Genomic DNA, 27,789 nt, shown 5'->3' on the forward strand with positions numbered 1-27,789 from the left:
ATACTTAAGGATTTTGTTAACATTTGGTTTTGCTTAATTTTGCCCACATTGCTTTTCTCAGAAATGGGCATTATGGGGATTCTAATGACATCTTGAACATCAAATAGCTCTTAAAAGTAAAACCATGATGGACTGAGGGCCAATTAATCAAACAGGGATTGAATTTCCCTTGAAATACATATGGGTTTAATACATATCAAATACACACTTCCCTTGAAATACATATGAGTTTATGAAGAGCAGGAGAGTTCTTCATAATTAAAAACATGTGGGATAATGTTTGAGATGCTTGAGAAATGCAAAATGTTGCTGGATTGTGCTGCCAGAATGAATAGTCCCAACCAGGAAATAAAAACATCTCACACTGTTTCAGACACACAGTATGCACTTAAGGAATTTTGGCACAATCTCAATTTTTCAAATGTTTCAAACACCCCTAAGCTTATTTCTGTGGAAGAAACTTCTTTCCTATCCACCTGCAACCGAATGTTCAGGGTATGCTGCAGAGAAAAGGAGGGGTTAGTACATTCTACTTGAAGGAATCTAAAAAGACAGCACAGATGGTGCTAGAGCTGAGTCCTAAAAGAAGAGCTGTTTGCCTGGTGGAGTATGATGGCCAGAGGGAGCAGCATGTGTAAAGACCCAGAGGCAGGGAAACAGCTTGGAATTTTTAAGGAACTGCAATTAATTTACTATGCCAAGGTATAATATAGGAAAGGGACACAGTGAGAGATGGGGCAGCAGGACCAGTTAGTTAGAGGCACTCACTTTATTATTTATTTATTTGTTTATTTAGAGACAGGGTCTGGCTTTGTCACTCAGGCTGCAGTGCAGTGCCACAATCTCAGCTCACTGCAACCTCTGCCTCCTGGGCTGAAGCCATCCTCCCACCTCTGCCTCTGGAGTAGCTTGGATTACAAGTGTGCATCACCACACCTGGCTAATTTTTGTACTTTTTTGTTTTGCTTTGTTTTGTTTTTGTTTTTGTTTTTGTTTTTTGAGATGGAGTCTCGCTCTGTCGCCCAGGCTGGAGTGCAGTGTCATGATCTCGGCTCACTGCAAGCTCTGCCCCCCGGGCTCATGCCATTCTCCTGCCTCAACCTCCCGTGTAGCTGGGACTACAGGCTCCCACCACCACGTCCGGCTAATTTTGTTTTGTATTTTTAGTAGAGACGGGGTTTCACCATGTTAGCCAGGATGGTCTCGATCTCCTGACCTCGTGATCCGCCTGTCTCGGCCTCCCAAAGTGCTGGGATTACAGGCGTGAGCCACCACGCCTGGCCTAGAATTTTAATATTGAGAGGTGAAGCCAGCTGGACTTCCTGGGTTGAGTGGGGACTTGGAGAACTTTTCTGTCTAGCTAAAGGTTTTTAAACACATCAATCAGAACTCTATAAAAACAGACCAATCAGCACTCTGTAAAATGGACCAATCAGCTCTCTGTAAAACGGACCAATCAGCATGATGTGGGTGGGGCCAAATAAGGGAATAAAAGGTGGCCACCCGGGCCGCAGTGGCAACCCGCTCGGGTCCCCTTCCAAGCTGTGGAAGCTGGAAGCTTTGTTCTTTTGCGCTTCACAAGAAATCTTGCTGCTGCTCACTCTTTGGGTCCTCACTACCTTTATGAGCTGTAACACTCACCCCGAGGGTCTGTGGCTTCATTCCTGAAGTCAGTGAGACCACGAACCCACCGGGAGGAACAAACAACTCCGGACATGCCACCTTTAATAGCTGTAACACTTGCTACAAAGGTCTGCAGCTTCACTTCTGAAGTCAGCGAAACCACAAACCTACTGGAAGGAAGAAACTCTGGACACATCTGAACATCTGAAGGAGCAAACTCTGGACATCACCCTTTTTAAGAACTGAAACACTCACCACGAGGGTCTGCAGCTTCATTCTTGAAGTCAGCGAGACCAAGAACCCACCAGAAGGAACCAATTCTGGATACATTTTGATGACCCAGATGGGACACATTTTGGCGACTCCACCAGGACAGTCACCAAGTGGTGAGTACCATTGGACCCCTTTTGTTTGCTATTCTGTCCTGTTTTTCCTTAGAATTCGGGAGCTAAATACCAAGCACCTGTCAGCCAGTTAAAAGCGACGGTGTAGCTGCAGGACTAAAGACATGGGTGTCAGGATTTCTGGGAAAGGGCTCTCTAACAACCCCTGACTCTTTGGAATTGGGAGCGTTGGTTTGCCTGGAACCAGTTTCCACTTTCCCTGTACTTCTGGGCTGAGCCAAGGGTCAACAGAGAGGAAAGCCATTCAGCTCCAGGGTCCCAACAATAAGTTGGTTCACCCTGCGGCCATGAGCGGAACTCTCAAAGTCACATCGCCCAAGTGAGACTTGCCCATCTATCCTATCTATCCTGACCCTTGCCTCCTGGGTCCTAATGCTTGTCAGACAAACTTCCTCTCACCTCTCTTCCAAGGCTAGTCCCGCTTCTAAAGACCACTCCCTGTCTCTGGTGCTTTTCTAGTTTCTCCTATAAGAATGATTTCTAGCATAAACTCCAGGACTCTATTCCCTTCTTTAGGCACCCGGGCTTACTAATCAGAAAGACAGAATTTTTGCCCAAAGCCCCGTCAGGGTAGGGGGACTATCTTATCTGGCATTTTAGGATCCCTCCTCAGACAAGCAGGCCCAACAAAAGCTATTCCTGAAGCTAGGATATGGGGAGCCTCAGAAATGATATCCTGCCTATTCAAGTGAGGACAAAAGGTGTCACTCTTCCAACCCTGGAGATCCCTTCCCTCCCTCAGGGTATGGCTCTCCACTTCAGTTTTGGTGCATAACATCTTTATAGGATACGGGTAAAGTCCCAATACTAACAGGAGAATACTTAGGACTCTAACAGGTTTTCAAGAATGCATCAGTAAGAACCACTAAATCCGATTTTTCTTGATCCTCTTTGTGGTCTAGGAGGTCAGGCAAGGGTGCAGGTTTTCGAGAATGTGTCGGTAAGGGCCACTAAATCCGACCTTCCTCGGTCCTCCTTGTGGTCTAGGAGGAAAACTAGTGTTTCTGCTGCTGCATTGGTGAGCGCAACTATTCCAACCAGCAGGGTCCAGGGACCGTTGCGCGTTCTTGGGCAAGAGGTGTTTCTGCTGCTGCATCAGTGAGTGCAACTATTCTGATCAGCAGGGTCCAGGGACTGTTGCGGGTTCCTGGGCAGGGGGAGAAACAAACAAACCAAAACCGCGGGTGGTTTTGTCTTTCAAATGGGAAACATTCAGGCATCAACAGGCTCACCCTTGAAATGCATCCTAAGCCATTGGGACCAATTCAACCTGCAAATCCTGAAAAAGATGTGGCTCAATTTTTTCTACATTACAGCTTAGCCCCAATATTCTCTCTCTGATGTGGAAAAATGGCCACGTGAGGGAAATATAAATTAACAATACTATCCTGCAGCTTGACCTTTTCTGTAAGAGGGAAGGTAAATGGAGTGAAATACCTATGTCCAAGATTTCTTTTCACTGAAGGAGAATACACAACTACACAAAGTTTGCAATTTACATCCCACAGGAGGACCTCTCAGCTTATCCCCATATCCTAGCCTCCCTATAACTTCCCTTCCTATTAATGATAAGCCTCCTGTAATCTCCCCTGCCCAGAAGGAAATAAGCAAAGAAATCTCCAAAGCACCACAAAAACCCCCAGGCTATCGGTTATGTCCCCTTCAAGCTGTAGGGGGAGGGGAATTTGGCCCAACCCGGGGACATGTCCCCTTCTCCCTCTCTGATTTAAAACAGATCAAGGCAGACCTGTGGAAGTTTTCAGATGATCCTGATAGGTACATAGATGGCCTCCAGGGTCTAGGGGAAACCTTCGATCTCACTTGGAGAAATGTCATGCTATTATTAGATCAAACCCTGGCCTTTAATGAAAAGAATGTGGCTTTAGCTGCAGCCTGAGAGTTTGGAGATACCTGGTTTCTTAGTCAAGTAAATGATAGAATGGCAGCTGAAGAAAGGGACAAATTCCCTACTGGTCAGCAAGCCGTCCCCAATATGGATCCCCACTGGGACCTCGCCTCAGATCATGAGGACTGGAGTCACAAACATCTGTTGACTTGTGTTCTAGTAGGACTAAGGAGAATTAGGAAAAAGCCCATGAATTATTCAATGACGTCCACCATTACTCAGGGAAAGGAAGAAAATCCTTCTGCCTTCCTCAAGCAGTTATGAGAGGACTTAAGAAAATATACTCCTCTGTCACCTGACTCACTCAAGGCCCAATTCATTCTAAAAGATAAGTTTATTACCCAATCAGCCGCAGATATCAGGAGAAAATTCCAAAAGTGAGACCTGGGCCCTGAACAAAATCTGGAGGCATTATTAAACCTGGCAACCTCGGCGTTCTATAATAGAGACCAAGAGGAACAGGCTGAAAAGGAAAAGTGAGATCAGAGAAAAGTCACAGCCTTAGTCATGGCCCTCAGACAGACAAACCTTGGTGGTTCAGAAAGAACAGAAAATGAAGCAGGTCAATCACCCAGTAGAGCTTGTTATCAGTGTGGTGTGCAAGGACACCTTAAAAAAGATTGTCCAACAAGAAACAAGCTGCCCCCTTGCCCATGTCCACTATGACAAGGCAATCACTGGAAGGCAAACTGCCCTAGAGGACAAAGGTTCTCTGGGTCCGAAGACCCCAACCAGATGATCCAACAACAGGACTGAGGGTGCCCGGGGCAAGCGCCAGCTCATGTCATCACCCTCACTGAGCTCCAGGTACATTTAACCATTAAGGGCCAGGAAATTGACTTCTTCCTATACACTGGTGCAGCTTTCTCAATGTTAGTCTCCTGTCCCAGACAGCTGTCCTCAAGGCCCGTTACCATCTGAGGAATCTTGGGACAGCCTGTAACCAGGTCTTTCTCCCACCTCCTCAGTTGTCATTGGGAGACTTTGCTACAGATAGTAAGTATGCTTATCTAATCCTACATGCCTATACTGCAATATGGAAAAAAGGGAGTTTCTAACCTCTGGGGGAACCCCCATTAAATATCACAAGGAAACCGTGGAGTTATTGCATGCAGTGCAAAACCCCAAAGAGGTGGCAGTCCTACACTGCCAAAGCCATCAAAAAGGGAAGGAGACAGGAGAACAGCAGCATAAGCAGCTGGCAGGGGCAGGGAAAGAAGAGCAGAGAGTTAGAGAGAGAGAGAGAGAGAAAGAGACAGAAAGTGAGAGACAGAGAGAGTGAGAGGAAGTGACAAAGAAAAAGAGGGAGTCAGAAAGAGAAAGGGAGGAAAGACAGAAAGAGAGAAGGAAAGAGTAAGAGACAAAGGAGTCAAAGAGAGAGAAAGAGATAGAAGTAAAGAAAAAACAGTGTACCCTATTCCTTTAAAAGCCAGGGTGAAGTTAAAACCTATAGTTGATAACTGAAGGCCTTCTCTGTAACCCTGTAACACTCCAGTACCACCTTGTTGTCAGTGTAAACAAGGGTGTACCCTGAAAGCACTGAGGCCACTGACAACCCACAGCTTTCCTAGCAAAAATCCTTAATCCAGCAGTTTTCCTAACAGGGTATCTAAATCTTAATTAATTACCATACAAAGGTCCAACCAGACCAAGGAGGAACTCCCTTCAGGTCAGGACAATCGATTTTTCCTCCCAGGCGATTAAGGTGAAAAAGATACAATGGGTATTCAGTAAGTGATAAGGAAACTCTTGTAGAAGCAAAGTTAGGAAAATTGCCTAATAATTGGTCCGCTCAAAGGTGTGAACTGTTTGCACTAAGCCAAACCTTAAAGTGCTTACAGAATCAGGAAGGAGCCATCTATACCAATTCTAAGTTAATAATAACTGAACAAAGTTTTATTAATAGCAAAGAAAAATTAAAATCCCAAACTTACAAGGTTTTCAACTGAAGTAAAATTTGCTAAAAGTTAACAGTGTAACATGTATTATCCTACTACCACACACTCTCAAAGGATTTCTCAGTTTGCAAGAAATAACAAAATCTATCTTTACTCTACAATCCCAAACAGACTCTTTGGCAGCAGCGACTCTCCAAAACCACCAAGGCCTAGACCTCCTTACTGCTGAGAAAGGAGGACTCTCCACCTTCTTAGGGGAAGAGTGTTGTTTTACACTAACCAGTCAGGGATAGTACGAGATGCCACCTGGTGTTTACAGGAAAAGGCTTCTGAAATCAGACAATGCCTTTCAAACTTTTTTTTGAGATGGAGTCTTGCTGTGTTGCCCAGGCTGGAGTGCAGTGGCCAGATCTCAGCTCACTGCAAGCTGTGCCTCCCGGGCTTATGCTGAAAGAACACATTCCTCAACACATCACAGCCTTGAGCACATCACATCCCCCCATATGCCTCTACTTCCTGGGCCCGACACAAACACATCACAGCCTTGAGCAATGCCTCCACTTCCTGGGCCCGACACAAACACATTCCTCCATATATCTCAAAGAAAAACAACACCTGGAGAATCTCCGATAAGGTTACAACCGTTTGTAAAAGCGCAGGAACCAATAAGAAAGCTGCTAAAAGTATAATTTAAAATGTAAACCAATTGTAATGCTGTAGCCTAGAGAAATGCCTTGTTCCTCTGTAACCTGACAAGTCCTGTTTACCTTGAGCTATAAAAAGCAAGCACACGCATTGTTTCGGGCCCTCTTGTATGTTGTAGAACGGAGGGACCAAGTTCGAACTTGCATTAAAGATCCTTGCTGCTTGGCTTTGACTCTGGACTCTGGTGGTCTTCTTCGGGGAATAAACGGTCTGGGCATAACAATGCCATTCTCCTGCCTCAGCCTCCCAAGAAGCTGGGACTACAGGCAGCCGCCACTTCGCCTGGCTAGTTTTTTTTTTTTTTTTTTTTTGTATTTTTTAGTAGAGATGGGGTTTCACCATGTTAGCCAGGATGGTCTCGATCTCCTGACCTCGTGATCTGCCCATCTCAGCCTCCCAAAGTGCTGGGATTGCAGGTTTGAGCCACCACGCCCGGCTGACGCCTTTCAAACTCTTATACCAACATCTGGAGATGGGCAACATGGCTTCTCCCCTTTCTAGGTGCCATGGCAGCCATCTTGCTATTACTCGCTTTCGGGCCCTGTATTTTTAACCTCCTTGTCAAATTTGTTTCCTCTATGATCAAGGCCATCAAGCTACTGATGGTTGTACAAATGGAACCCCAAATGAGCTCAACTAACAACTTCTACAGAGGACCCCTGGACCAACCTGCTGGCCTTTTCAATGGCCTGAAGAGTTCCCCTCTGGAGGACACTACAACTACAGGGCCCCTTCTTCGCCCCTATCCAGAAGGAAGTAGCTAGAAGGGTCATTGCCCAATTCCCAACAGCAGTTGGGGTGCCCTGTTTAGAGGGGGCATTGACAGGTGAAGCCAGCTGGACTTCCTGGGTTGAGTGGGGACTTGGAGAACTTTTCTGTCTAGCTAAAGGTTTGTAAACACACCAATCCACACTCTGTAAAAACACACCAATCAGTGTTCTGTGTCTAGCTAAAGGTTTGTAAACACACCAATCAGCACTCTTAAAACGGACCAATCAGCACTCTGTAAAATGGACCAATCAGTGCTCTGTAAAATGGACCAATCAGCAGGATGTGGGCGGGGTCAAATAAGGGACTAAAAGCTGGCTGCCTCAGCCAGCAGCAACAACTTGCTCAGGTCCCCTTCCAAGCTGTGGAAGCTGGAAGCTTTGTTGTTTTGCTCTTCACAATAAATCTTGCTGCTGCGCAGTCTTTGGGTTCTCACTACCTTTATGAGCTGTAACACTCACCGCGAGGGTCTGTGGCTTCATTCCTGAAGTCAGCAAGACCACGAACCCACCGGGAGGAGCAAACAACTCTGGACATGCCACCTTTAATAGCTGTAACACTCGCTGCAAAGGTCTGCGACTTTACTTCTGAAGTCAGCGAGACCATGAAGCCACTGGAAGGAAGACACTCTGGACACGTCTGAACATCTGAAGGAACAATCTCCAGAACACCATCTTTAAGAGCTGTAACACTCACTGCGAGGGTCCGTGGCTTCATTCTTGAAGTCAGCAAGACCAAGAACCCACCAAAAGGAACCAATTCTGGACACAATATTACCTCAGAAACTCCGCTTATGCCTCTTTTCAGTGAATCCCACACCCCCTGCCCCCTGTGCACACACACATATCAAGGCAATTGTTATAGATTTCTGTCACTATAAATTAGATTTGTCTTTCCTAAAGTTTCAATTAAATGGAATAATGTACTATATACTCTTGTGTCTGGCTTCTTTCCATCAGCATGATGTTTTTGAGGTTTACCCATGTTGTTGTACATTAGTTCATTCTGTTTTTTGCTAAGGTTTAATTAGACTTATGTAACACATACTGGGCATGGTGGCATTACAGTAACTCAGGAGGCTAAGGCAGGAGGATCAATTGAGGACAGGAGAGTTTGAAAGCAATCCAGGCAACATAGCAAGACTGTGTCTCTACAAAAACAAAAACAAAAAACAAAAAAAATATTAGCTGGGTGTGGTGGCTTCTGCCTGTATTCCTAGCTGCTTGGTGTGGGGAAAAGAAAGAGAGATCAGATCATTACTGTGTCTATGTAGAAAAAGGAAGACATAAAGAAACTCCATTTTGATCTGTACTAAGAAAAACTGTTCTGCTTTGAGATGCTGTTAATCTGTAACTTTTGTCCAAACTCTGTGCTCACAAAAACATGTGCTGTATTGAGTCAAGGTTTAATGGATCTAGGGCTGTGCAGGATATGCCTTGGTAAAAATGTTTTTGCAGGCAGTATGCTTGGTGAAAGTCATTGCCATTCTCCATTCTTTATTAACCAGAGACACGATGCATTGCAAAAGGCCACAGGGACCCCTGTCCAAGAGAGTGTGGGTATTGTCCAGGTTTCCCCCCACTGAGACAGCCTGAGATATGGCCTTGCGGGAAGGGAAACACCTTACAGCCCCCCAGCCCAACACCCATAAAGGGTCTGTGCTGTGGAGGAGTAGTGAAAGCGGAAGGCTTCTGTGCGGTTAAGAGGAAGGCATCTGTCTCCTGCACGTCCCTGGGAATGGAATGACTCACTGTAAAACTGACCACACATTCTATTTTGAGGTAGAAGAAAACCACCTTATGGCTGGAGGAGATATCATGGTGGCAATACTGCTCTGTTACTCTTTACTGCACTGAGGTGTGTACATAAAGTTAAACATAAATCTAGCCTACGTGCACATCCAGGCACAGCACCTTTCCTTAAACTTATTTATGACACAGAGTCTTTTGCTCACATGTTTTTCTGCTGACCCTCTCCCCACCTTCACCCTATAGTTATGCCACATTCCCCTCACCGAGAAAGTAAAGATAGTGATCAATAAATACTGAGGGAACTCAGAGACCAGTGCCGGTGCAGGTCCTCACTTGCTGAGCCTGGTCCCCTGGGCCCACCTTTCTTCCTCTATACTTTGTCTCCATGTCTTATTTCTTTTCTCAGTCTCTTGTCTCCACCTTGTGAGAAATACCCACAGGTGTGGAGGGGCAGGCCCCCTTCAGCTTGAGAGGCTGGTGCAGGAAGATCACTTGAGCCCAGGAGTCTGAGGCTGCACTGAGCTATGATCACGGCACTGCACTCCAGCCTGGGTGTCAGAGCAAGACTAAACCTCTAAAAAAAAATAAAAAATAAAAAAGTAATTTGAAAAATTAATGTAAAAAGATATATATGCCATACTTTGTTTGTCTAGTCAACTTTTGATGGACATTTGAGTCATTTCCAGTTTCTAGCAATACAAAGCTGCTGTGAACATTTGTGTGTAAGTCTTTGTCAGCACTCACTTTAATGTATGGTATAACTAGTAAATTTGTCTGGGAAGATGCTACCACCCCATCACCACTAGCCAAAGTATATGTATGTGTGGCCAGGAGTAGAGGGGAGGGCAGCATGAATAATTTGTTTCAGGCCTGGACAATCATTGTTCTTCATTCCCCTGGCAACAGTAATTGGTCCAAGGAGCAGGCATGTGACCCAGAAAGGTTAGAGTCTTTTCCCAGAAGAAAGAAAAACAAATGTTTTCTTCCTGGGTTGCTAAAATGGAACAATGTATACTTGAAGGTATACAGGCTGGTCTTGAACTCCTGGCCACAAGTTTCTGCACTGGTTGTATAGAGGAAGCCCTTCTACAGTAGGAGAAAATCAGAAGAATGCGTAAGGGAAAATGGGGTGGGGGGGAGAGAGAGAATTCCTGCCTCCTCCATGAATTAGACTTATGCCAGACAAGAACACTCATGTTTAGACAGAACTGGGAATCTGAAATAAACCTAATAAGGAAGAAACTAGAGGTTAGAAGAGAATGGACATAGTAGGTACGGCTGAAATTAAAATACAAAATTAAAAAATACAAAAATTGGCCGGGCGCGTTGGCACATGCCTGTAATCCTAGCACTTTGGGAGGCCAAGGTGGGTGGATCACCTGAGGTCAGGAGTTCAAGACCAGCCTGACCAACATGGTGAAACCCCATCTCTACTAAAAATACAAAAAATTAGCTGGGCGTGGTGGTGGGCACCTGTAATCCCAGCTATTCAGGAGGCTGAGGCAGGAGAATCACTTGAACCCAGAAGGCAGAGGTTGCAGTGAGCCAAGATTGCGCCACTGCACTCCAGCCTGGGCGACAAGAGCAAAACTCCGTCTAAAACACACACACACACACACACACACACACACACACACACTAGCCGGATGTGGTGGTGTGCACCTGTAATCCCAGCTACTTGAGAGGCTGAGGCATGAGAATTGCTTGAACCTGGGAGGCTGAGGTTACAGTGAGCCGAGATCACACTGCTGCACTCCAGCCTGGGCGACAAAGCGAAAGCGAGACTCTGTCTCAAAAAAAAAAAAAGAAAAGAAAAGAGGAAGAAGAAATTTGCATTTTATGTTGTAGACATTGGGAAATTGTATCAGTCTGTTAGGGCTACCATAACAAAGTACTGCAGACTGGGTGACTGAAACAACAGAAATTTATTTTCTCATAGTTCTGAAAGCTAGAAGTCTGAGATCAAGGTGTTGGCAGGTTTGGTTTCTTCTGAGACCTCTCTCCTCTCTCCTTGGCTTGCCCAGGGTCGTGTTCTCCCGGTATCTGTGTCTTCACACGGTCTTCCTTCTTTATGTGTCTGTGTCCAAATTTCCTCTTCTTACAAAGATGCAAGTCATATTGGATTAGGGCCTTTTTTTTTTCCTTTGAGACTGGGTCTCACTCTCTTTCCCAAGCTGAGGTGCAGTGGGGCAATCATAGCCCACCGCAGCCTTGGACTTAGTGGCCTAAGTGATCCTCCTATGCCAGCCTTCCAAGTAGCTAGGACTACAAGTGTGTGCCACCACACCCTGCTAATTTTTCTAACTTTTTTTAGAGATGGGGTCTCACTATGATGCCCAGGCTGGTCTCAAATTCCTGGCTTCAAGCAATCCTCTGGCCTTGGCCTTTCAAATTTCTGGAATTACAGGCATGAGCCAGCATACCCCACCATGGCCTCATTTGTAACTACCTCTTTAAAGACAATATCTCCAAATATAGGCACTTTCTAAGGTACTAGGGCATAGAACTTCAACATATGGATTTTTTTTTTTCTTGAGACAGAGTCTCGCTGTCACTCAGGCTGGAGTGCAGTGGTATGATTTCGGCTCACTGCAACCTCTGCCTCCTGGGTTCAAGCAATTCTCCTGCCTCAGCCTCCCAAGTAGCTTGGATTACAGGTGTGTGTCACCACACCCCGCTAATTTCTTTGTCTTTTTAGTAGAGACAGTGTTTCACCATGTTGGTCAGGCTGGTCTTGAACTCCTAACCTCAAGTGATCCACCTGCCTTGGCCTCCCAAACTGCTGGGATTACAGGGATGAACAACCATGCCAGGCCTCAACATACAGATTTTTATGGGAAAACAATTCAGCCCATAAAGGAGCCATCAAAGACTTTTTTCCCACTACTTCACGTTTTATTTTGTTGTACATTCTTCTAGAATCAGGTTCATTTTCTCAGTTTTGTAGAAAAATAGATATTCGAGCCACCATTTACATACATTTACATAACTATCTAGTCTTTTAAGAAAAATCAGATACATTCCCTGGAAAGATGAATAGAAGATTTTTTTTTTTTTTTTTTTTTTTTTTTTTTTTTTTTCTGAGACAAAGTCTCGCTCTCTCTCCCAGGCTGGAGTGCAGTGGCACAATCCTGGCTCACTGCAACCTCCACCTCCTGGGTTCAAGCAATTATCCTGCCTTAGCCTCCTGAGTAGCTGGGATTACAGGCACGCTTCACCATGCCTGGCTAATTTTTATATTTTTAGTAGAGACGGGGTTCCACCATGTTGGCCAGGCTGGTCTCAAACTCCTGACCTCATGATCTGCCTGCTTCAGCCTCCCAACGTGCTGGGATTACAGGCATGAGCCACTGCGCCCGGCCAAATAGAAGACTTTAAAAACTTTTTTTTTTTGTAGGGATGGAGTCTTACCATGTTGCCCAGGCTGGTCTTGAACTCCTGGGCTCAAGCAATTCTCCCACTTCAGCCTCCCAAAGCACTGGGATTACAGGCATGAGCTACTGTGCCTAGTTCACATGGAAGTTGTTGTTGTTTTTTTTTTTTTAATACCGAGTCTTGCTCTGGCCCAGGCTGGAGTGCAGTAGTGCAATCTCAGCATACAAAAACCACCACCTCCTGGGTTCAAGCAATTCTCCTGCCTCAGCCAAGTAGCTGGGATTACAGGCGCCCACCACCTTGCCCAGATAATTTTTTTGTATTTTTAGTAGAGATGGGCTTTTGCCATGTTGGTCAGGCTAGTCTCGAACTCCTGACTTCAGGTGATCCACCCACCATGGCCACCCAAATTGTTGGGATTGCAGGCGTGAGCCATCGTGCCCAGCCTGAAGACTTTTAAGTAGAGAAGGGCAAGAACAGATCTATACTTGAAAACATTACTGGTAACAGAGTGGAGAATGGACTGAAGGAGGAAAAGAGAAGAGGTATAAAGACTTGTTAGAGGCTTTTGGAATTTCCCAGGCAAAGAAATGATAAAGGCCTGAATTACAGAGCCTACTCTCAGACTGACACCTAATTAGAATATAAATCACCTATAGATAGAGTGACTTATGAGCAGTTGATGATTTCCCACTAGGATGAATTGATACAGGATGTTTATGCACATTTGCTTTGAAGAGGGAGAAAGCCTTTTCCTATTGTCACAGTTGTCAGCATTCACCCATGCAAGCTTCCGGCTAACTTATGTCTGCAGCTCGATTTTATAGGCTGGGTTTTGTTGAAAAATAAATTATTTGGGAGCTGCTTTTTATTAAAAGGGAAAGCTTACCGAGAACTTCCTTACCCTTACTATCTGCCTAAATACTTTCTTTTTAACTCCTATATCGAAAAGTTCACAAAATATGGAATTGGATCCTACTTGGAGTCTAAGTTCTGGAATTACTGGGTGAATAACCTTGGGAAAGTCATTTTATCTCTCTGAACTTCCATTTTATGATATGTAAAATGGAGGTGATAATTTCTACCATGCAAGTTTGTTAAAATAATTAAATGAGATCAGGCCAGGTGCAGTGGCTCATGCCTGTTATCCCAGCACTTTGAGAGGCCGAGGCAGGTGGATCACCTGAGGTCAGGAGCTCAAGACCAGCCTGGCCAACATGGCAAAACCCCATCTCTACTAAAAATACAAAAATTAGCCAGGTGTGGTGGTGCACACCTGTAATTCCAGCTACTCGGGAGGCTGAGGCAGGAGAATTGCTTGAACCCAGGAGGTGGAGGTTGCAGTGAGCTGAGATTGTGCCACTGCACTCCAGCCTGAGTGACGAGCAAAACTCTGTCTCAAAAAAAAAAAAAGAAAGAAAAAAAATTAAATGACATCATGAATGAAAACTATATTTATTTTTTATTTTTGTTTATTTTTTTGAGACAGGATCTTGCTGGAGTGCTGTGGCATGATTACGGCTTTCTGCAGCCTCTACTTCCCAGGCTCAAGTGATCCTCTCACCTCAGCCTCCTGAGTAGCTGGAACTTCAGGTGCTCACCACCACACCTGGCTAATTTTTTGTAGAGATGGAATCTCATTGTGTTGCTCAGGCTGGTCTCGAACTCCTTGGCTCAAGCGATCCTCCCACCTCGGCCTCCCAAAATGCTGGGATAACAGGTGTGAGCCACCACACCTGGCCTGATATCATTTAATTATTTTAACAAACTTGCATGGTAGAAGTTATCATCTACATTTTACATATCATAAAATGGAAGTTCAGAGAGATAAAATGAGTCACCTCACCCAGCCCATGAAAAGTATTTTAAATATTGTTATGCCCAGACCGTTTATTCCCCGAAGAAAACCACCAGAGTCCAGAGTCAAAGCCAAGCGGCAAGGATCTTTAATGCAAGTTCAAACTTGGTCCCTCCGTTCTACAACATACAAGAGGGCCCCGAATGATGCATATGCCCGCTTTTTATAGCCCGATGCATACAGGATATGTAAGGTTACAGAGGTACAAAGAAATTCTTTTGGTCACAGTATCACAATTGGTAATTGGTTAATATTCTAAGTTATACAATTAACAGTTTCTATTTGTTCCCGTGCATTTAATAAAACTACAAACGGTTGTGACCTTATCAGGGGCTCTCTAGGTGGTGTTTCTAGGATGTTTGGGGGGATGTGTTTGTGTTGGGCTCAGGAAGTTTGGAACAAATAGAGGAATGTGTTTGTACTGGGCCCAGGACTAAGATATATGGCAGACACCGGTAATTAGAACAGAACAGAGCAGGACAGAGACTTTCACAACGTTTGTCCTTTCAGCCTCTGGAGTCTATAGATAACCTAATCGGTTAGGTCCGGGGTCGATCTTTAACTAGGCTCAGGGCGCCGCCTGGGCTGTCAGGGCGCCGCCCGGGCTGTTTGCCTGTGGACTTCATTTCTGCCTTTTAGTTTCTTTCATTTGATCTCTTTCATTCCTCCCTTTCTCAGGTACATCTGGAGCCAATCTTGGGTCTTATAAGTCTGATTCTGTTTCAGCGTTTACACGTTGGTATTGGGCTCTGAGGACCATGAGCTGTATGGTGTCAAACCTTTCCCTGACAAACCACAAAATTCTGTTAATCACACAAGGTCCTACGGTAAACAGAAATAGTAGACTTAGTAGGGGTCCAAGGAAGGGGGCTAACAGAGAGAACATATAGGAATTCCACCATTGATTTGCAGCTGAGGCAAACTGCTGTTTTCTCATTTCTATGCTTAACTTACGTAACTGTTGGACCCGGTTCTCTACAAGCCCTGATTCATTTACGTAGAAGCAACAGTCTTCTTTCAGGAACATACATGTACCACCTTTTTCAGCAGTGAGTAGGTCTAGGGCCCTCCGGTTCTGCAAGGTCACCTGAGCTAGGGATGTGAGCTGTCGCTGAAGGGAGGCAAGGGACTCAGCTGACTCCTCCATAGCCATAGCAAATTGTTGGTACAATTTGTTGCTTTCTATGAGGGTGTGGCCTAGGGCTCCCCCGGCCAGTCCGGCCGCAATGAGGGATGATGTGAGGGAGATTCCCGCAATGAGGGGGAGAAATATTGCTCGTGTAGGTCTCAGTCTAGGGGCTGGATGAATAGCAGCACTAGTCCAGTTACCGGTGTACCCCAGGAACTCGCCGGCAGTTAGTAGAGTTAACCGGGGAACTAATGTGACAGGAAGACACAGTAGGTTGGTTACAGAGGGACCAGGTAGATTCTTAGATAATGTTCCATTACACCAAAAGAATATGCCTGGTGGGGCTCTTAGGGTGGTTCTAGGGGGCGTTACAGTGATGCTACAGAGGCTGGAGTTAGTGCCTGAAAAACAGTAGGGAAACTTTTCCTGACTGGGGTTCAGGTACAGTGGCACATTAAGAATGGGGGCATCCGTGAGATTCTGAAAGTCCCTAGTTTGGGTGGAGGATTCCCAGGGCAGAGGGACAGCGGTTAGTGGTGGATGCCCTAGGGTGGCACACAGAAAGCAGCCAGACAAGCTGTGAAGTCCTATAAGGTTGGCAAGTTCTAATCCTTCTTGTAATAATTCTAACCAGGAGAAAGGGCGTAATTCTTGTGTTAGTCTGTCTTCCTGTCGCTGGATATCCCCATGGACCAGGGGCCGTACTTGAACTAGGCCACGCCACAGATAGAGGTGACTACTAGGCCACATGGAGGAAGAGGAATAGTATACAGCCCCATGTTGAGGCGTGGTCCAGCGGGAGTTCCAAGGGTCCTTAACTATCCAAGTATAGATACCGCCTCCACCCTGCTGGTAGAAGTTCCACCCGGATTGCTCGTTCCACCCTCTGACTGAGTGCATTTTACAGTAACTGTAGGGGCAGCCTGCGTTTTGGTGCCACCAATAGTGTTTACAATTGTACTTAGTCTGATCAAACTCAAAACATATCATTGGTGCCGCTGGTTTGGCTATCTGAAAACCAGTAAAATTCAGCAAAATTGGGGCACTGCACCCTGAGGAGGGACAATCAGCACTGGCCAATAATTTCCCGGGCTTATGAGGTTGCCCAGGGTGGGTTCGGTTCTCATAAAGCCAGAATCTCCAGACAAAGGGGTTAGGAACTGGTTTTGTGTTTGCCCCAGCGGCCACTAGGGCGACTAACATTAGGGTTAGACTACCTAGCTGCATGTTTGCAGTGAGCTATGCTGTCAGCGCAGGGTGAGTTTTAAGGGGTTGTTCTTAGCTTTGTCCACAGTCCACGTGGTCGGTGCTTCAGTCGCTACCGTGACAGGTCCGAGAATGTCGGAGGTTGGGTCCACCGGTTTGACGTGGGTGTAGTGGATCCACGACGCGATGCCTTCTACCTTCAGGGTGGTGGGTGTGGTTAGGAGTACTTGAAGTGGTCCCTTCCACCGGGGTTCTAAGGTCTCTTGCCGGTGTCGCTTGACCAGGACCCAGTCTCTCGGCTGGTACGGATGGGGTGTCAGTGGAGGTCCGGTCTCATACAATTCCTGCAGCTTAGGCCAGATTTCCTGATGAATTCTCTGCAAGGCTTGTAGGGAAAACAAGAGTTCAGAGACATTTTCTGTTTCAGATTTGAGCAGATCATCTTTTAGGCTGGGAACCAGGGGTGGGGGTCTGCCATACATGATTTCATAAGGGGTAAGGCCCAGTCTGTAAGGGGTATTACGGGCCCGGAACAGAGCGTAGGAGAGAAGGACCACCCAATTAGCGCCAGTCTCCATAGTCAATTTAGTTAAGGTCTCCTTTAAGGTCCGATTCATCCTCTCTACCTGTCCTGAACTCTGGGGCCTGTAAGCGCAATGTAATTTCCAATTAGCCCCAAGAATGGAAGCCAAATCCTGACTCACCTTAGCAACGAAGGCCGGCCCATTATCTGACCCTATCTGCATGGGAAAGCCATACCTGGGGAGGATGTCTTCCAGAATTTTCTTTGCTACAACCTGAGCAGTTTCTCTTTTGGTCAGAAATGCTTCAGTCCACCCTGAAAAAGTATCTACAAAGACAAGTAAGTACCGATACCCGTATTTTCCTGGCTTTACCTCAGTGAAATCTACTTCCCAGTAGATACCGGGCCCGGTTCCCCTGAGCCTTGTTCCTGCAGCAGCCTGGGATTGGGGGTAGGCGTTGCTAAGCTGGCAGACTTTGCAACTCGTCACGAAGCTGCTGGCCGTCTCCGCTATGCGTCTGATCTTGAGCTTGGAGCGTCTGATCAGGTCTATCATCCGCCGGGCACCCAGATGGGTGGATCGGTGGATGTGTTCTAACACTTGCTGTCCTAATTTTTCTGGTAGGATAATTTGGTCATTAGTATCAGTCCACCACCCATTCTGGATCTGTTTCAGGGGAAGTTTGTCGATCCACTGGAGATCTTGTTCTGAATAATCAGGGTGATACGGCAGGTCCCGGGGGCCCGGATCAGGGAGCTGGAGTGCAAGGAGTTGACTGGGAGCCTTTGCCACACTCCTTGCAGTTTGGTCTGCCAGAAAGTTGCCTTGAGCAGTTGGAGTGGTTGGCTTCTGGTGCCCTGGGCAATGTACAATAGCCAATTTTTCTGGTTTCCATAGGGCTGTTAGCAGGGCTAGGATCTCTTGCTTATTTTTTATCTCTTTTCCTTCAGCCGTTAGCAACCCTCACTCCCTGTAAATGGCCCCATGTATGTGTGCCATAGCGAAAGCGTATTGGCTGTCTGTGTATACTGTCAGTTTCCTCCCTGCCCCTAAGGTAAGAGCTTGGGTGAGCGCTATCAGTTCGGCCCTCTGGGCCGATGTCCCCGGGGGCAGGGGTTCCGCCCAGATTACCTCAGTCTCTGAAGTCACCGCTGCTCCAGCATACCTCTGGCCTTGGTGTATGAAGCTACTCCCATCGGTGAACCAAACGAGGTCGGCGTCAGGAAGTGGGCGGTCCTGCAGGTCCTCTCGAACTCCGTGCACCTGGGCTAATATCTCGGTGCAATTATGGAGCGGCACGTCCAGGTCCGGGTTGGGCAGCAGAGAGGCAGGGTTTAAGGTTGTTGGGGGCAGGAAAGTTATTCTGAGGGGATTTAATAGTAGTCCTTGGTAGTGGGTGAGCCGGGCGTTGCTTATCCATCGGTTAGGCAGCTGTTTGAGTACACCTTCAATGGCATGTGGGGTAACGACCCGTAATTCTTGTCCCAAGACAAGTTTATCAGCATCTTGTACCATCAGGGCCGTGGCTGCAACCACTCGGAGGCAAGGGGGCCACCTGGCAGCCACTGGGTCTAATTTCTTTGACAGGTAGTCGACTGGCCTCCGCCAGGGGCCTAAGTTCTGAGTCAGCACCGCCTTGGCGACGCCCTTACTCTCGTCCACGTATAAGTGGAAGGGCTTAGTGACGTCAGGCAGTCCCAGTGCAGGCGCAGAGAGTAGGGCGGTTTTAATCTGTTGGAAAGCCGACTCGGCTTCTTCTGTCCAATTAAATGGCTGCTGTCCCTGCGTTGCCTGATATAAGGGCTTAGCCAGCTCTGCAAACCCAGGTATCCATAGTCTACAAAATCCCGCCGACCCCAGGAATTCCCTTACTTGTCGGGTGGATTGTGGCCTGGGGATCTGCAGAACAGTCTGCTTCCGGGGGTCTGTTAACCAGCGCTGCCCTCCTTTTAGCAGGTACCCCAGATATGTTACTTCTGGTTTACAGATTTGAGCTTTCTTTGCCGAGGCCCGGTAGCCTAAACTCCCTAGAGCTTGTAAGAGACTCTTGGTCCCTTGGAGGCAAGCTTCTCGGGTCTCGGCAGCAATCAGGAGGTCATCAACATACTGTAGTAAGGTTATTTCAGGGTGTTTGCGTCGGTACTCACCCAGGTCTTCATGGAGGGCCTCATCGAACAGGGTAGGAGAGTTTTTGAATCCCTGCGGCAGTCTGGTCCATGTCAGTTGGCCGCTTATGCCCCTTTCAGGGTCAGTCCACTCGAAGGCGAAAAGCTTTTGGCTCTGAGGGGCTAAAGGCAAACTGAAGAAGGCATCCTTCAAATCTAAAACAGTGTACCATTGGTGTTTAGGGTTTAGAGTACTCAGGAGGGTATACGGGTTAGGCACAGTTGGATGTATGTCCATAACCCTCTTATTGACTTCCCTTAAGTCCTGTACAGGTCTGTACTCCCCGCTATTAGGTTTCCGTACTGGCAACAAGGGAGTATTCCAGGGTGAGTGACAGGGCCGAAGGACCCCTTGGTCGAGGAGCCGACGGATGTGGGGTGTAATTCCTTCTTTGGCCTCTGGGGGCATTGAGTATTGACGCACCCGAACGGTGTCTGCCCCAGGCTTGAGTTCGACAAACAAGGCAGGACGGTGCTTTGCTAGTCCTAAACCTCCCGTTTCTGCCCAGGCTCCTGGATATTGTTGAAGCCAGGTTGCTATGTCCTGGTCAGGGGCCGCCTGCTCCTGGTGGAGCCGGTACTCATCTTCTAAGGTTATGGTCAGGACGGGCACGGGCTGATTTTGGGAATCAGTTACGATGGGCCCCTCAGGGAGGAAATGGATCTGTGCTCCCATTTTAGTTAGCAGGTCTCTCCCTAGTAGGAGACAGGGGCTCTCAGGGATAACCAGGAAGGTGTGGGTTACATTCTTGGCTCCGAGATTTACTGTTCTTTGTGTCGTCCAGGGGTACTTCTTAATTCCTGTGGCCCCTTGTACCCACGAGGACTTGGAGGATAATTTTCCATCAGTTTCAACTAGGACTGAGTGCTGTGCTCCCGTATCGACCAAGAACTGAACTGGGGACCCCTCCACTTGCAAAGTTACCCTGGGTTCGGGGAGGGGGACCAAACCCCGTCTTCCCTAGTCCTCGTTTTGAGTGACTAGTACGGGTGTAGACCTAGGGGGTGGTCCCCGTCCTTGTTGTTTCTTTTTGGGGCAGTTTCTTGCCCAGTGGCCAGCTTTTTTACAGTAGGCACATTGGTCTTTGCTCAGGTTATCATGTCTGGGGGACTGCTTAGGTTGGGTGTTCTCTGGCTGTAGATGCTCTTTTTGTACAACCGCTGCCAGGACCTTGGTCATTTTTTCCTCTGGAGTATCTCTATTATTGTAAACCCACTGGGCTATCTGAAGAAGGTCCTGAAGCTGTTTTCCCTCTAAGTCCTCTAATTTCTGGAGTTTCTTTCTAATGTCTGGGGTTGCCTGATTTACAAAAGACATCACAACAGCTGCTTGGCTTCCCAGGGCCTCTGGGTCTATAGGGGTATACTGCCTAAAGGCCTCCATTAATCTTTCTAAGTAGCTAGCCGGGCTTTCTGTCTTTCCCTGCAGAACAGAGTATACTTTAGCCAAATTGGTGGGCTTGCAAGCAGCCGCCCGGAGACCTGCCATTAGAGTCTGGCGATAAAGGTGTAGCCGTCCCCTACCTTCTGCCGTGTTGTAGTCCCACGCCAGTCTGGACAGAGGAAAAGTCGCATTTATGAGGTCGGGGTTGGCAGTCGGTTGACCGTCGTCCCCCGGGACCAGCTTTCTAGCTTCTACCTGTATTCTCTCTCACTCCTCCGTTGTGAACAAGATCCGGAGGAGCTGCTGACAATCATCCCAAGTGGGCTGGTGGGTGAACATAACACTATCCAGTAAAGCCATTAAATCTTTGGGGTTGTCTGAAAACCGAGCACTCTGAGTCTTCCAATTATATAGATCACTGGTGGAGAATGGCCAGTACTGGAGCCTAGGACTTCCCGTGTCATCTGGGGGCCCTATTTCCCGAAGGGGTAATGCCACTGTGGAGTCAGGCGGCTGGGGTGGGGGAACCCGCAAAGTACACCCTTGCGTCCGCCCCGCCGGCCCTTCAGAGTTGCTTTCACTTTCAGCGGGTACAGGCGCGCCGGCCGCTTCCCGTTCGCCTGCTCCCTCCTGCGGTTCCTTCCAGGGGGCTGGGACCTGGGGACCGGAGGGGTATGGAGGGGGTTCTGTGGACAGAAGGTCCTCGCTATCCAGTAGAACAGGATGAGGGGGGGCAGTCGGTTGCTTGGATTTTAGCGGCTGAGCAACCAGTGCCTTACAGGGTTCAGAGGCTAATTGGAAAGGGGACAGCCAAGGGGGCGGGTTCCCAGCTAGATCCTGCCATATGAGGATATATGGGATATGATCCGGGTGATTAGCACGCCCAGGCTGGAAAACCTTGGACTTTACTCTAGTGATGACAGGGAGACAGAATGTCCCTTCGGGTGGCCACCCTATGTTAAGGGCGGGCCACTCGGAGTGGCACAGAGTAATTAGCTTTCCCTTCCTGATGTCCATACCAAGATCATGGCCCCTTGCCCTAACATCTTTGAAATTACTTGTAAGGAGAGATAGGGGAGTGCTCTGGGTATTACCCATCTTGAACAGTAGCGCCCGGAGTGGCGTCTGGAACAGGTCCTGCAAGGGAAAAGTGAGTTGCTGGAACAGGTCCTGCGAGGGAAAAGTGAGTTGCTGGAACAGGTCCTGCGAGGGAAAAGTGAGTTGTGGAATATCAACAACAAGTTTATGTCAGTCGCAGGCGCACTCCAGAAATCTGGGTCAGAACAAGTGCAGACAAGAATCAGATGAGAACCGGGGGACGTCTCCCACCTGTCTCCGCTGGCTGTCCTATAGCGCGTCCGCCAGGACTTATGCCAGCTTTCAGCTTCAGACCTCGCGAGTCACAGATTCAGAGCGGACTCAGAGAGCCGCAAATTCAGACAGGCTAACAGCCTCAGATTCAGAGCGGACTTAGAGAGCCGCAGGTTCAGACAGGCTAACAGCCTCAGATTCAGAGCAGACTTAGAGAGCCGCAGGTTCAGAACGGACACAGACAGACAAACAAAGACGAGACGAGCCGGTTCACCTATTAGCAGATCGATCCTAGTAGATCCGTTGACTGGGGGTCTGGTGGGCTTGGGGGAATCCTGGACGAGCCCCCAAATGTTATGCCCAGACCGTTTATTCCCCAAAGAAGACCACCAGAGTCCAGAGTCAAAGTCAAGCGGCAAGGATCTTTAATGCAAGTTCGAACTTGGTCCCTCCGTTCTACAACATACAAGAGGGCCCCGAATGATGCATATGCCCGCTTTTTATAGCCCGATGCATACAGGATATGTAAGGTTACAGAGGTACAAAGAAATTCTTTTGGTCACAGTATCACAATTGGTAATTGGTTAATATTCTAAGTTATACAATTAACAGTTTCTATTTGTTCCCGCGCATTTAATAAAACTACAAACGGTTGTGACCTTATCAGGGGCTCTCTAGGTGGTGTTTCTAGGATGTTTGGGGGGATGTGTTTGTGTTGGGCTCAGGAAGTTTGGAACAAATAGAGGAATGTGTTTGTACTGGGCCCAGGACTAAGATATATGGCAGACACCGGTAATTGGAACAGAACAGAGCAGGACAGAGACTTTCACAACGCTTGTCCTTTCAGCCTCTGGAGTCTATAGATAACCTAATCGGTTAGGTCTGGGGTCGATCTTTAACTAGGCTCAGGGCGCCGCCTGGGCTGTCAGGGCGCCGCCCGGGCTGTTTGCCTGTGGACTTCATTTCTGCCTTTTAGTTTCTTTCATTTGATCTCTTTCAATATCTGCACACATGTTATTTATTGCACTTGGTATCCCCAAAAGATACTTTTACATCTGTAGTTGGGAGTGGGAAGCAGATATTTGTTACAGAGAAAAATAGTGGCTATGATTTACTGAGTTGCCTACTATGAGTCCTGGATGTGAGCCTTAGAGTACCTCTTTCTTCTAGAAGGGATCCCTAGGTCACAGGAGCTGGTTGGGTAGTAGTTGTATCAATATCTGAAAAAAAAAGTGACTCTCCTCTGGGCTATTTGGATCTGATTACCAGAAAAGAAAAAAAATGTGGTTTGATTTCAATAAATGCTAGAATTTGTGAGGGCAGATTTAATGTCACTAAGACAAAGGAAAGAGAGCAAATTGACAAAAGAAGGAAAAAAAGAGAAGGAGAGCCTCAGGAGGAATATGAAAATAAAAGACAAAATTTGAAAAGACACTAGAAAAGGAAAAACAAAGACTTTACCCAAATGTCTCCTATTTCAGACTTTGTATTCATGTTTCATTTCTCATTGGTGTCTCTTGAGGAAGAGCTATTCTTTTTAATATCATTTATGCATATGCCTGGTGAATGTCAACACATCACTCGTAATACTGTTGTTTACAACAAATGATTTCAGAAAATTTTGGCTTGAGTTTGTTATTACATATAATAATTCGCATTCTATAAATTTCATACCTCGCTCAAATCCTTCAGATGTGGGATTGCTGAGGAAATGACTTTTAAACTGAAACCTGAAGGATAGGTAAAACTCAGTTCTGAGAAGAATGGGGGAAGAATAGCCCAGGCAGAGGAAATGATGTGTTTATAGCCCTGAGACAGGAAAGAGTTCATTGTGGAGTCCATCAAAGCAGGCTCATGTGGCAGATCTCGGGAGTCTATGCAGGCAAAACTTGGGGAAAAAAAAAAAAAAGATTCTTCTTTTGTGTCTCATGTGCTTAGAGTTGACACTAATTGTTAAGTGTCTTGGATATGGTCAAGGCTCAAACAACGCTAACGGTTGACACAGCGACCCATGAGGCCAGGCCCAGTTCTGACCCAGTGTGGACAAAGAGATTTGAGGTGGGGAGAAAAATCGAACTTAAAGATCCAGCATATTTATTCAGTATGTCCTCATTCATAGCTCTCCTTTTTTTTTTTTTTTTTTTTGAGACAGAGTCTTGCTCTGTTGCCCAGGCTGGAGTGCAGTGGCACAGTCACAGATCACGGCAGCCTTGACCTCCCAGGCCGAAGCCATCCTCCCACCTCAGCCTCCCCAGTATTTGAGCTACAAGGGTGTGCCACCCTACCCAGCTAATTTTTTTTTTTAATACAGACAGGGTCTCACTATGTTGCCCAGGCTGGTCTCAAATTCCTGGGCTAAAGGGATCCTCTCACTTCAACTTCTTAAAGTTCTGGGATTACAGGCTTGAGCCACCACACCCAGTATGCCCTCATAGGTAGAGTGTTTAAAGTTTAATTGTTCTTATTTTCTTAACACTCTACTATAGTTTTTTATGGTGTTAATTTTTCTGGTGACTTGGTGACTGGTCTAGTTCCAGTATCCCCTATTTCTCACTGGTATCTCTTGAGAAAGAGCTATTCTTTTTAATATCATTTATGCATATGCCTGATGAATGTCAATACATCACTAGTAATACTGTTGTTTACAACAAATGATTTCAGAAAATTTTGGCTTGAGTTTGTTATTACATATAATAATTAGCATTCTATAAATTTCATACCTCACTCAAATCCTTCAGATATGGGATTGCTGAGGAAATGGCGTTCCTGCTGCCATCATCACCTCTGTGGTTGTTTACTAGGCCAGGCACTTTATTTCTTTTTTTTTTTTCCAAGACGGAGTCTTGCTGTGTCGCCCAGGCTGGAGTGCAGTGGTGTGATCTCAGCTCACTGCAACCTCCACCTCCCGTGTTCAAGCAATTCCCCTGCCTCAGCTTCCCAGGTAGCTGGGATTACAGGCACACGCTACCACGCCTGGCTATTTTTTGTATTTTTAGTAGAGACAGGGTTTCACCATGTTGGCCAGGCTGCTCTTGAGCTCCTGACCTCATGATCCACCCACCTCAGCCTCCCAAAGTGCTGGGATTACAGGCGTAAGTCATGGCACTTGGCCAGCCAGGCACTTTAAAGCCACCTTTGACTCTTCTGTCCTTTGTAAGAACAATAGATTTCACCTCTGCGTTGTCTCTCTGATGAGGTGCCTCTGGTTCATTCTTATGGCCACGGACTATGTCAGGTTCTTAGTTTCCTGACTGCAACCTCATCCAGCTTAATCTGTCCTTTGGGTTCTTGCTGTATTTGTCTCTTTGAATACTGTTCTAATTCTGCCACTTTCTTAGCTCTGACCATTTTCTCTGTACACAAATTCCCACAAAACTATCTCACCCTTAGGCCTCAAAATATATCATCCTTGGGCCAGGCGTGGTGGCTTACTCCTTGGCCTCACTTTGGGAGGCCAAGATGGGAGGATCCCTCCAGGCCAGGGTTTCTTTTTTTTTTTTTTTTTTTTTTTTTTGACACGGAGTCTTGCTCTGTCGCCCGGGCTGGAGTGCAGTGTCCCGATGCCAGCTCACTGCAAGCTCCGCCTCCCGGGTTCACGCCATTCTCCTGCCTCAGCCTCCGGAGTAGCTGGGACTACAGGCGCCCGCCACCTCGCCCGGCTAGTTTTTTGTATTTTTTTTTTAGTAGAGACGGGGTTTCACCGTGTTAGCCAGGATGGTCTCGATCTCCTGACCTTGTGATCCGCCCGTCTCGGCCTCCCAAAGTGCTGGGATTACAGGCTTGAGCCACCGCGCCCGGCTGGGCCAGGGTTTCAAAGCTGCCTAGAGCCATGATCATGCCATTGCACTCCAGCCTGGGCAACAGAGCAAGACTCTGTCTCTAAAAACAATACAAACAAAACAGAATGTATCATTCTTCATTCTTTTTTTTTTTTTTTTGAGACAGGTCTTGCCCTGTTGCCCAGGCTGGTGTGCAGTGGTGCAATCTCAGCTCACTGCAACCTCCACCTCCCGGGTTCAAGCGATTCTCCTCCCTCAGCTTCACAAGATTACAGGCACCATGTCCGGCTAATTTTTTTGTATTTTTAGTAGAGATGGGAGTTTCGCCATATTGGCCAGGCTGGTCTCGAACTCCTGACCTCAAGTGATCTGCCTACCTTGGCCTCCCAGAGTGCTGGGATTACAGGCGTGAGCCATCGTGCCTGGCCCAGAATGTATCATTCTTAAGATTACTTCAGACTTTGCCCTTGTTCTGCCTTTCTAGCATACTTCTTTTCTATCCGCCACTCACTGTCTGGCCATCCCAGTTCTATAGTCTTCCAGGGCTTTAGGGCATTCTTTTATTCATTCATTCATTCAATAAATGTTTATTGAGTATCTACTATGTGTCAGACACTGTGTTAGGCACTGGAGACACACAGTGAGCCAGACAGATACAGTCCCTGCCCTTGTGGAGCCTACACTTTCACAAAAGGATAGTGAAGTTCCAACCAAAGCAATATATCAAGCTAGAGTAAGACAGGAAAATTTTCCCCACAGCAGATTAAATAAGTTCCTACGACTCTTCCAGCTGAAACTTTGAATCTGAAATTAGATTGGGAAGCTAGCAGGCTACAAGTTACTCTTCACTGCTCTAGACTGGGTATTAAAGGAAAATAAGGCTAGAAGGGTTAAGTAAGACCAATTTATGGAAGACTTTGAATACCAGGCTAATAAGTTTTAAACACAGTTGTAGACAATGATGAGGCATCCACTTTTTCTGATCCTTTCTTTAGAGACAGAGTCTTGTTTAGTCACCCAGGCTGGAGTGCAGTGGTACAACCATAGCTCACTGCAGCCTTGAACTCCTGGTCTTAAGCAGTCTTCCCGCCTCAGCCTCCCCAGTAGCTGGAACCACAGGTGTGCGCCACCATGCCTAATTTTTTGTTTGTTTATGTAGAAATGCAGTCTCACTGTGTTGCCCAAACAATCCTCCCACCTTGGCCTCCCAAAGTGCTGGGATTATAGGCGTGAGCCAACATGCCCTGCTGACCTTTTTTTAAAATTCAAATTATAGGCTGGGCGCAGTGGCTCACGCCTGTAATCCCAGCACTTTGGGAGGCTGAGGCAGGTGGATCACCTGAGATCGGGAGTTCGAGACCAGCCTGACCAAGATGGAGAAACCCCATCTCTACTAAAAATACAAAATTAGATGGGTGTGGTGGCGCATGCCTGTAATCCCAGCTACTCTGGAGGCTGAGGCAGGAGAATCACTTGAACACGGGAGGTGGAGGTTACAATGAGCTGAGATCGCGCAATTGCACTCCAGCCTGGGCAACAAGAGCAAAACTCCATCTCAAAAAAAAACAAACAAACAAACAAAAAAAAACAGATCTCCAGGTCAGGACAGGAGATTGAGACCATCCTGGCTAACACGGTGAAACGCTGTCTCTACTAAAAATACAAAAAATTAGCCAGGCGTGGTGGCAGACGCCTGTAGTCCCAGCTACTTGGGAGGCTGAGACAGGAGAATGGCATGAACCTGGGAGGTGGAGCTGGCAATGAGCCAAGACCATGCCACTGCACTGCAGCCTGGGTGACAAAGTGAGACTCTGTCTCAAAAAAAAAAAAAAAAAAAAAAAAAAAATTCAGATTCTAAAGAATCACTAGCTTTCTTCACTTCCAGGCTTCTTCAACAAAACTGGAAAAGGTAGGTATTGTCTACACATGTTTACACTCGGTGACTGACTAATGATCTATATTTGAGATTGCTTCTTTTATTTTTTAATTTATTTTTTATATTT

General features: G+C 46.8%; 1 protein-coding gene across 1 annotated transcript in view; it reads left to right on the top strand.

Moving 5' to 3' along the window:
• The first annotated feature begins 1,660 nt into the window (after window positions 1–1,660).
• ASIP (agouti signaling protein) overlaps window positions 1,661–27,789 on the top strand; it is a 159,566-nt gene continuing 133,437 nt past the window's right edge. The window contains exon 1 of the mRNA XM_010386492.2: window positions 1,661–2,009. Coding sequence (XP_010384794.2) covers window positions 1,958–2,009 — 52 coding nt within the window. The 5' untranslated portion in view covers window positions 1,661–1,957. The remainder of the gene's footprint in view (window positions 2,010–27,789) is intronic.

This window comes from Rhinopithecus roxellana, chromosome 13 (assembly GCF_007565055.1).
Source record: "Rhinopithecus roxellana isolate Shanxi Qingling chromosome 13, ASM756505v1, whole genome shotgun sequence".
Lineage (NCBI taxonomy): Eukaryota > Metazoa > Chordata > Mammalia > Primates > Cercopithecidae > Rhinopithecus > Rhinopithecus roxellana.